The sequence below is a fragment of the Aplidium turbinatum genome, chromosome 10 (assembly GCF_918807975.1).
Source record: "Aplidium turbinatum chromosome 10, kaAplTurb1.1, whole genome shotgun sequence".
NCBI lineage: Eukaryota > Metazoa > Chordata > Ascidiacea > Aplousobranchia > Polyclinidae > Aplidium > Aplidium turbinatum.
Window position 1 is genome coordinate 2,887,287 of NC_137481.1, and position 11,561 is coordinate 2,898,847.

General features: G+C 36.4%; 1 protein-coding gene across 1 annotated transcript; it reads right to left on the reverse strand.

Annotated features, from left to right (window-relative positions):
- Positions 1–6,732: 6,732 nt before the first annotated feature.
- Positions 6,733–10,404, reverse strand: LOC145779118 (uncharacterized). The gene is made up of 4 exons (XM_082590689.1): positions 10,283–10,404; positions 9,516–9,677; positions 8,718–8,874; positions 6,733–7,007 (listed from the first exon to the last, which is right to left on the reverse strand). Exons 1-4 carry the CDS (start codon positions 10,383–10,385, stop codon positions 6,845–6,847), a joined length of 585 nt encoding a protein of 194 aa, XP_082446815.1. The 5' UTR covers positions 10,386–10,404; the 3' UTR covers positions 6,733–6,844.
- Between the last annotated feature and the right edge of the window lie 1,157 nt (positions 10,405–11,561).

Consider the following 11,561-nt stretch of genomic DNA (forward strand, 5'->3'; position numbering starts at 1 on the left):
TCGGTCAAAACACCCCATCCACTGCAGCGACCTATAGATTACATTACAGATTGTAGATCATAGGGATGCGTAACTACATCCGCTTTTCGCTTATCCGCAACACTAGAAGGGTTCCGTTTTTTTCTGATTTGCAAAATAATGTACTTTTTATAAGCTTAGGTTATATAAGAAAAGTGAAGTTGGTTTTAAAGTAATTTAAGGTTTTCAGTTGAAAACAAGCCAGCAGCAAAGCCTAAAAAATGTCAAATTGGCAATTGACCCTTCTAATGTTGGCGGAACAACGGAGTTGCGCGTCCCGTAATGTACTGTCCCTAAGATTACATACTAGCTTCCCATCCGCTACAAATCGAAAATCCTTGATAACCAAAAAGAATTTCCAAAAGCAAAAATAATTTTCCAAACTTTTTTTTGGTTATCAAGGATTTTCGATTTGTAGCGGACGGGAAGCTTGTATGATAAAAGTACAATGATAAAGAATAAATGATAAAAGTACAAATAGGCTACTACAACAACAAAAACATGAAAAATCAAATGTGGTTTCTTTTGTAGTGCATGTAAAGTAAAATAGTAGTTGGGTGCAGTGCACAGTATCTCATACTATGCATCTAAGATGTTGACATAGACATTAGACAAATAGAAAACAAACTAAAAAAACTGTTAATCTAAGACTACGGTTTGTTTTGACAGAACGTGCCGTGGGCTCACAATACGAAATCAAGTTTTATGGCGTTTATGAGATATACATATATATATAATATATACAGATACAAAATGAATAACACAAATATGAGATCTCATAAACTAAAGTTTGGTAACAATGCAACACAATTTCGTGTAACTTACTTGAAAAAAATGCTTTGAATCCACGCTTCCGGAAGCCACCAAATCTTGAAGAAGTAAACGTCACTTTAAGAAATCCATTCAATGAATGAAACATTGTTTGTGTGAGTTGGTTTCCCGTGAAACTGACTGGAAAATCAGTGTTTTCAAATATCTGTGAAGTAAATGAAATAACTTAGTGTAGAAAAATAAATTTGTTCCATATTATATTTTTTAAAGTATTGAATAAACAGAATAGCCTACCTCTACAATGTAGGTACTGGGAAATAATTATACGTGTTCAATTTTCAATTCAATTCAATTTATTTTTCTTTGTCAAAATGCAAAAGAAATGATATTGTGAAAAAGAAATACAGTAATAAAACCAAGAAAAGGAAAAGGTGGCAAAACCATAATAGTTTAAGACGTGCATGAAAAGATCTACGATTGCGGTATAGAACGTCTATCTCGCTCAGTGGACCACTAAGTTAACTTTTTCTAAGAGGAAAATGATCTTTTTATCGGCTGCTTTGTCTGTCAGTGAAAGCGATGGTCTGACGCTCAAAAAAACGTATGTTTGACAGAACGCGGCTGTGCCTTGGCAAGACGCATAATGGCACATATCAAAATAATTAGCTGCAAATGAATCGAAGGCGACCTTTGCTGATTCCAGTTGTCTGTTTTGTTGCGTATGTGACACGCAGTAGCTAAACCTTGTATGATATCACAATGGGTACAACATAACACGTTCATTAAAAATTAAAAACAAATCAATATGTGCAACTGGGAAGATGCCATTTGAGTTTGATTGTATTGCTTATGTCATTATCATTATCAGAAAAAAAAATGCAAAATCCAGTCAAAACTTTTTTATTAAAATCTATAAATCATAATTGAATATATGCACAATAGTACTTTATGTTTTTAGAATCTCTACAAATTAAAATGTTGATTAATATTTCAGAATAACGAGTATAGAAAAATATCTTTAAAAAATGTTAGGTTAGTTTTGGAGTGTACTTTGACTGAAGTGTCGGGAGCATTAACATATCCACTAAGATACAAACACAACGCCATTAATGTTACTGTTATACTGTACTGTATTTTGTTGTTGTATTCAGGCTTTCACCGGGTGGTTGAAGATTTATATTAAATGGACGGGAAGGCAAGGAAGCAAATATTCGTTTCCACCTTCAGGCATGCCTTTAAGTGTCATGCCAAAGACACAGCCGCATACTCGTGAGTGGTGTCGAACCGGCACCCTTTCAGGTGCCGTTCCAGGGCTCTCACCACTTGGCTATTCAGCTGGTTGTATGTTTTTATTATACCGTATGAACTAAGCCTTATGTAATTGAAAAGATCAGGTTGGGATGCTGTTTAGATTAAACAAAAAGCCAAACAAAAATGAAACAAGAAATCTTGAATTAAATATGCTACTTGGCATAACTTTCAATGAATGCAGGTTTGGTGCTTAATGGTGGCAAGAGGCTTGTTATTGACAAAATGTATCAATAATACTTTGAAGGGAAATTAGATTTCATACTTTTTAACGATGGAACGGCTAAAGGCCTAATCAAACCACCTAGAACCAAATTGCATTTTTAATGCATAGTAGGATATAATTTTTCTTGTCAACAAAATTACATTTATGTTCAAATTGAAAATAAATAAAAAATCTGAAGTTAACCGACACTTTTTTGTACATGAGACTTAAAATATCAAAGTTTTGCTTATGCACAGTTGACGACGATCCTTGACGACAGTTAGTTTAGTTGTTTTCCTTTCCACAAGGTAAGACTTCAATTGACAGACAAAAGCAGCGGTTGAAAACTATGTGGCACAAACTAGTGGTGCTGATGAGCCCAGCCTCATGGGCAAAACACGTGTCTATCGCTGAGTTCTTGCTACACTCGACTGCCGAGAAACACAACATTTTGCTTGTTCAATTCGATAACTAAAACCATTAATTATTTTTTGAGTTTGACTGTGAGACATTTTGATGTAGAGAACCACAACCAAGCCTTTATGAAAGTGTAGTATTTGCATTACTATGATACCTTTAAAGTGTCATATCTGTTTATTTCAAATGTTTCAACTGTTAATTGCACTTGAAACTCATTTGGAGATTTCAAAATCCACACACAGAATTGGTAGGGAGGATATTGATTTGGCCATCTAGGTGATGTTATAAGTTGTGGTTCATCACTTGCAGTCGCGTTGAACCCACAGGTTACTGAAACGCAATCATGGGAATAGCAGGTGTTAATAGTACAACAATCGTAATTTGTAAATAATAATGGCCTGAATTTTTCATGCTGATTCGTAGCATTCTACACGGTAGGCTATATTTACACTTCACATAACTGGGACTATGCTATTGTATAGTGTATAACTATGCATTTTTAGGCTATCTCGAAAATTTTACTTTAAAATGTAAAATTACTTTAGATTGTTAGTTGTTGAGTTAAAGCACAATAAATGATGCAACAACTGAATTGTTACCATCTCCTTTGTTGGTAGTCCACAACTTTGCCCAAAAGAACAGCAGGAATAACAAAGTTGTAGTGTTCATTTCGTCATCAATGTTTAATCTCTGATTAAATTGTTACGCCTTAATAGTTTTGATTAGCTGCAAGAAACGTAAACGGTAAGGATTCAAGAATTGGATTGGGAATAAAACCGAAAGGGTTGAATTTACAAAACGCGGAAATTATTTTTATAATTAAAAGCCTTCTTGAGATAAAATTTTAATAGATTTGCTTTTTTTATGTGTTTATAATTGTCCTTAAAATTCTATGGACAGCTTTTCGAACCAACAGAGCAGTTCTCCAACAGATGGGCCGGCAGCAACAGATAATGAGATCTTTAGAAATGCGGCAGCTGAAGTTCTTGGGTCACATCATAAGGAAAGGCGAACTTGAAGATTTATCTTTAAGTGGAAAAATACTAGGAAAACTGTCAAGAGGAGCTCAAAGATTCACATTGTTGCACAATTTTCAACCACATATCAAAAACCCTACTAAAAGTTGGTAAGACGCACGAGATCGATCAAACTGGAACATCACTGTACATCGAGGGCTGTATCAGCTATGATACCTAGAGAGAGAGATGATTGTCCTATTATGGCATTTATTTATTTATTTACAGTCTTAAAGCTACATGGTCTATATATAATATAAGTTTTTAATGATTTGTCTATAATTACCTATGCTAAAATCTTTTAATACTTCATTAACTTTCGTCACAATAGTAATAATTTTGTAAAAAATGGTTAAGTTGATGTAATAATAATAACAACACTCATATATGCGCCACATCCACAGTGATATGTAACAATTGGTCAAGACCAAGGCTGCAGACAGCAAACAAATTGTCGTATTGTAGAACTTTATTGTAACTTAACTTATACAGCAGGATTACTTGAAATCGAATATACATACATCAAATATAGTTATTACTTTTTAAAACCTCTACAGCCTGTTTTACTTAAAAAGGGGTTCATCAGAAGATCCTTATTTTAATAAAATGTATGCACAGATCGAATATATGTACGGTATGTTTGCAACAGAAATATCTACACTAGAAAAATGGGGTGTCTGTGCACCACAACTGAAGCTTACTGTTAAAACAGAGTCAGCTTACTGTAAATGCACAAAATACTGATTTCAAACCAAGTACAATCCATAAACTTGAAAATCGTAAAATAAAATACGTGGATCTATCAAACAAAGCTTAGATCTGAAAAATATCTGTTGAGGACTTGAATCTAACTCATACCACTCATTATGAATTCGCTCAGAATGCGATCTATATTTTATTGAAATACATTGTGTCGATCTGTGTTGACATCTTCGTTACGCGCAGGAGCAGATCAAGCAAGTAGCCCATGGGGAGAGGATTTCAATTTCAACAGAACACAGTGATGTATAGGTCTACAATAATCCGACCTTGCGAACACATAGTAAATACAGTTTTTTTGTTTTTGTTTTAGGAGAGGCGATTGCCCCTTCTCGATCCGCCCCTGATTACACCGGAATCTCAGCTATTTAGTTTGTTCTAATTTTCTAGAAATAACTCGCAATGCGTTGTTATGCCCGTATTGATGTCGATTTTCATGACGTAATGCATTGTATAACAGCATTTCCTCTGTTTTTCTGTAGGCTATGTACTTTATTGAATAACGTAGGCTACGTACGATTAGAATGCATGACTCGGTAAGATTGCCTACACACCACATAATTATATTAGCTCTATTGGGTCAACAATGAACTGAAAAACGTGTTTTGTACTGTTTTCTTAATAACTATAAATTATATTTTATAGAGGTGCCAGTATAGCCTACTCAAAACATGTAAAGTTTCTCTTGAATTTTTTATTACAATTTCATTGTTAATATCCTCTATAACTATTATTGCCGTGCTGCGGGTAAATGTCCTCCTATTATTTCCTGGTTTGCCTGAGTGCAATATGTACTACGTAACAAAAAGCTTCCAATTTTTTGATTTATGACGCTACAATTAATATTATGACTTACGCTGACTTTTACCTCTGTCGCCAAAGGGTTAAAAATCTGACTTTTAGTAAAATACCTGCTGCGGACTGCCCGATAGCTCAGTTGGTTAGCGAGTGACTTCTGGAACGAAAAACCTTCAAGATCAAGCGGCGCTGGTTCGACTCTCTGGGTGTGCGCTTGAGCAACGCACGTTAAAGACTGCTCTCCACGTTAAAGACTGCTCAATTCAGCGGCATCTAATGAATGGAATAATTCCCCGGCAACAAGACTTCAACAGTCGGAAATTTCACTCTGTCAATCTCGGTGACCGGGCCTGCGTCAGTGATTCAAAGCCTCTACAAGTATGCGAAACTACCAGGATTAAGCTCTGCAAGACGCTTTCCCAGTCCGGGGATAAAGATTAATCAATCAAAATACAATTGGAAATAACAGAAAGGGCATTGTGCCGAGGGAATATAATGGGGTGAAAGCTGACTCAGTGACCTCATCAGATTATACTGCTTTCTCTCTCGTGCTAATATTATGTAAAACTTAAATAAGCCGCCTGATTGATCTTAAATAAAGTAAACAATATCACACCAAATCAGAAGAATCAGTTTATTTAAATACAGAACTTTCGCCACACAAGTGTGGTTTCATCAGTATAATCTTATTCAAATAGAATAAGTTTCCATCAAATAACAAATAGTTTCTATTTGAATAGGATTATACTGATGAAGCCACACTTGTGTAGCGAAAGCTCTATTTAAATAAACTGATTCTTCTGATTGATCATATAGTTTGGCTTTTCCGGTCAACTTCCTCTCGTCAATATAAAGCTTGATGATGGACGAGCAAGCTAAAGGTATATCTTTTTGCAAAGTGATCATGTCCAACTTATGCTTTGTGATAAGACACAAGGAGTTTTTCGTGGAGTTTGTTGCGTTATATAATCATCAGCATTCAGCACGCATTTCGTAGCAGGGTGATGAAGCCAGTTGTTTGCGTCAGTTGACGCGTAGGCCTACAACTTTCTCTCTTTGTTTATGTCATACTGGGAAATAAAGCTACTCGTCTCAATTATTCTTGGGATTCTTCCGTTACGCAGGAAATTCACCAGCACGCAATAACCTGACGTTCTGAGTTTTAGTAATCTAGCCTACAGCCTACACTTCGCCGCACATTTGGAGCACGCGCGGTTAAGTCATGCAGTTGCAGTGGCATCATTGAAATATGTCAACTGACGCGTGTGGTGATTTTAATGTTAAATCATTGCCATGTTAATATCCCACGCGACAAGTCAGATGTCGGTTTATATTAACCCTTAAGTGGTTGAGGCTTCGGAAAAGTAGGCTGCTTCTTACTCATTACTTTCGAATCTGAATAACCACAGAACCGACTTGCCATTGTATACAGGGAACGTGTATTGTAAACAAAATATGAAAAACAATATGGGCTGCCTTTGATCTATAGACGAGATGTCTTGTGGGAAGCAATGAATAGAAATATATGAATGGGAAGCAAAACGGGAGTTTATTCGGTAGTTTTATACTTCCAATGTGCCACCGTGAAGATTGTATTCTCCAGATACATGTGTGGCAACTTCAGCTCAGGTTTGGTGCTCCAAGTAACTGATTCGTGAGGAAGCTTGTATTTACTTCCTGGGTTTGGTGTCAAATCGAAGGTTACTGGGTTTCTGAAACAAAATGTACAAATATACTATTGTCATAATCAAGTTTCGCCAGGTGGTTGAAGAGTTGGATAAAACGGAAAGCCAATCGCATCCTGTGGATGCGTGGGTTGGTAGTGGGTGCATGGCATTAAGTGTCTTGGCCAAAGACACAGTTGGGTTCTTTTGGGTAATTCTAATGTCACACTGACTCCATTTCAAGCGTTATACCAAAGTTCTCACCACGGTTATAAATAGTAGGGCTCTGAAGTCGAGCGAAGGGTTGCAACTGAGCCGTATTTTAAACTGATTGTCCTGCTTTGGCATCGTGCAGGTCATAACGTCAGCGTTTTTGTCGCTTCTACCTTTTTCTAGACCTTTTCCACTTTTGGCATATATTTTTATTGTTGTTGTGATGGTCAGAAATAAAAACAAACTGAAACAGAAAACTATACAACTCCAACTACTCGGTTTATAACTGGCCGACTCCGATTCCGGACACATCAGAATCCTTCCGACTTCACGACTCCGACCCACATCCTGATAAATAGGCTACCGAAACAAAGGAAGCATAGAATACCGTGGTAGACATACATAAGTTACACAGGAGAATGTGGAAGGAGAGTGTATGATGCTATAATTGAGATATTCTACACAGTATACAGAAGCTCAAAAAGGGGGCATAATGCACTGGAAGATTTGTCTAAAAGCGCACAGCCGTGCTGAGTTAGGTACGTTACATGGTTTACACTACTATCAAAATCACGTTGCTCTAAAACTGTTGAATTATCATTGCAATTTCAATTACTTCCGAATATAATAACCCCGACTTGCGGCTCAACAAAAGCACTGATATCATACGTACAACTTAATATAATAGTAAATTGATCTAAAGTTTTAATTACAATTATGTAACAGCAGAAGTCTCAAAGACTGATATAATTACACGAGTGTGAAAATATGTTCAATTACAATTACAGTACAACCGTAGTTGATCCAACTCTGCAGCCATGGGGCATAGACAACTTTAACCAACCTCTAAAACCAAAAAAGAATAAGTTTCTAACACACAATACGTAAAGTAACTCCACTGTGGGGGGCTATTTTATGTCAAATGGTCCAGAAAAGCAACATTTTTTAATTACACTTTGGTACTGTTAATTGAAACTTCTTAAAAACTAAGAGCTCACCAACTGGACTTCATTACTGAATTTTTAAAATGAATGTGGAAATTACTATTAACTTCGGTGACAAACTACTTTGAAATTTAACCGAAGTTAGCTTTTGCCAAATTCAAATTATCCGAACTTTGTCAATATCGTGTCCAATTTCAATTATATGTAATATTATAATAATGTAATTACAAAAAACCTAAATTGGTTAAGTCATGCGCTGCCTAACGACTTTTATTACGTGGCCAAGTGCAATCACCAAGCGCAGCACTATACATATACTATAGTATACATACATACACTATATATTACAATATTTAATATACTTTATATTAGCCAGTGAGCTCTCAGCTTGCTAAATTTCAAAACAAAAAACAAAGTTTCTTGGTGTCATCACGTGACGTGATCCGGAGGTGTGTTGTGTTGTGTTGGTGTAATGCTTGGCTGTGAAACAGGAAATCGTAACAAGATATTCCAATGTACAGGATGTTAATTCCAATTTTTCACAATACTTATAAGATGTTACGACGCTATATCATTGACTGGAATAGATTTTAGTACTTACCCTCCAAGAAGGCAAATAATGTTTCCATACACAAACCCAAGAAAGTAGTGAGTGGTGGAATGAGTTAAGAAACCTTTCAGCTCTACCCACTGATTACAAAAGAAATTGTATCTCTCAGCCGAAACAATGTTAGAGCGTTCTTCATTTATTGTTCCTCCTTCAAATGGAAGAATGAACACACCTTGTAAAACTAGGAGTGAAAAGTTGTGCAGATCTCACGTATAGAAGACAAAATATTTCTACGCAGTTGCATGACAGGTTTATAGCTGGGTTCATTTTTACTTTGTCCATGTAGAATATTCTATTGAAAACTATGCATCCAACGGGGCCATTGAGATGATATTTTTGGCCCGGTACCAATGAGATCTTTGGGCCCAAAATCAAGACACTTAAGAAAAACACATTACATCCAAAGAATGCATCGTAGTTTGTGAGTTACCGGGCCTTTTGGAAATGCTTCCGAACCCTAAAAGCATCCTGGGTTCTGATCCAAAAGTACCCCCTGGACCCCCACGTCAACGCTAATACTTGCCCACCTTAGGTAGCCATAAACCATTAACTTAATCATTTGCTCAGACAGCAACTACTAACGTATGTTGCAGGCACTAAGAATGCAAACAGGAATGAGTAAGTAAATACATTGCATTGCTAGAACAGCCAAGAGAAGATGATTTGCAGCTCACACTGCATTCAATACAAGGCTTCAGTTTGACGCAATGTTTACAGTTTCAAAAAATGGCACTACCCAGAAAGAAATTGAGAGTTATTCCTTCTTAAAATAGGCACAGATTATGTTACCTATTGCATAGATGTAATTCTTGTGATGAAGAGCTATAAATGACGATCTTGCATGATTCATTGACGCTTTGGTTTCAAATCCTGTTATGTCATCAACACTCATTTCAAAGGAATCCAACGGTACGTTGGAATAATTTGATCCACCAAGCAAATAACAAGTGTCTGAAAATAAACAGATTGAAAGGTTACATGGGCAACGTGAAATGTTTCAACATACAGATTTGTCAATTTTTATTGGAGTTTGCAGTGCTGTGGAGTCGGGCAAAAATATTTGTCTGCGCTTCCAGCTTCAGTGTTGCAAGACTTTTTAATTATTGTCTTTTTTCATTTTTCATTTTTTTAAAATTAGTTTGACTTGAGTTGTGATCGAAATTAAAACGGCGATTTTCACAACTAACACCTTTATTTTCTGGTGAAAGTGTAGAGCGTAATGTAGAGAACAATGATACTTTATAAAATGCAAACAAAAAATTACTGTTCATTGTTTGTAAGCCGGAGTCGCCAGTTCTTTTTAACGATTTCGACTCTAGACACGTCAAAATCCATTGGACTTCACAGCCCTGGACATTTGTTGCAAATTAACAGTAGTTCGGAATCAATTATATTGTCGGCAAGATGCTATTTCCACAAGATTTGGGTAGACAATATCGGAAATCAATGACTACTTTGCAATAATCACAACGAGAATATATCCAGATAGCAAATCAAACGTCTTTTTACATTGATCCAATCACTGCAGACTTTGAATCAATGTAATTAATTGTCACCTGAAGTAAGAATCATACAATGCTTCATTCTAGGTTCTTCCATTTTTCCGTAATTAATAAATCTATTCCAACGATACAGGTGCTGATACTTGACCAGCCGCATGGGCAGACCCTCATTTGGTGTTAAATATATCATCTCCTTGCCGCAATCTCGTCCGCCGGACAACACGATGCGACCTGCGACATTAGTAGAGGTTCAGTACGCCTGTGAAGTTCTAACACACAGCCTTCCATTGCAGCAACCAGACGGCCATAGTGGATAGAACAAAGTGCCAACACTTTCAGAAAAAAGAAGGTCAAAGCTTGCACAAGTATGCGAAACTGCCAGGATTAAGCTCTCAAAGAGGTTTCCCCAGTCAGACAGTAGAGATTCCCATAATCACTCGAAAACCTATACGTGTATTTAAAAAAAGCTAATTCGGCGGACCATAGACTACATGTAAAAAAGAAACTTTTGCAAGCTGCTTTAGAATTGTATTGATTCTGCTCTAAGTAAATTAACATGACGCTTGTATGAAATCTTTGAACAGATTTAAAATTTATGTATGTACCATTCTTACTATTTAGCAAAAATGGCAGTTAATGTAATCGAACTGCTCGAATTCAAGGAATTCCTGCAATGATTAGAAACACATTAGATTAAAGATAGCTTATGCATCTGTAGATAATTGCTGTGTAGCTATGACGATTATAGACAATTGTGTTATAAAACAATGGGACAAACTTCTAAATATGACGTACTCTCCGTGGTTGCAGCAGCATGGTACGGTCGCCTGCTTGGGAGACGTCTCCATTCCTGCCATTCGTAAGAAGGCTCCAAGTCGTCTTGGCGAGAAACTTCGATCCTCCAGCAAGCTGTTGTTCCTACACCATGCGCGACAACCCCAATCACGTACAAATAGTTTTTTAAGTACACAACACTCATCTTTTCTCGACAAGTTTTCTGTAACACAAAGTATTGCAGATGTAGGCTACGTATTGGCTTAAAACGCATTGAAAATCTAATGTGTTGCAAGGAACTTTGATTTTGTAATTTGATAAATGATAAAAACTAAGTTTAACTGTTAACAAGGCATTTGATAAACAAAACGACTTGCGTTCTTCTGGTGACTATAGGCTACTTGGTTACCTCCTAATGTTAAAACAGTAGGCTACTATCCGGCAGAGATAGACAAGAAATATCCGGCAAGAGATTAATAAATTTACGCTGCCGGATAGTAGCCTACTGTGTTTAGGTATCACTGCGATATCAATTAAACTGAGCGATAATCTTTTTGCG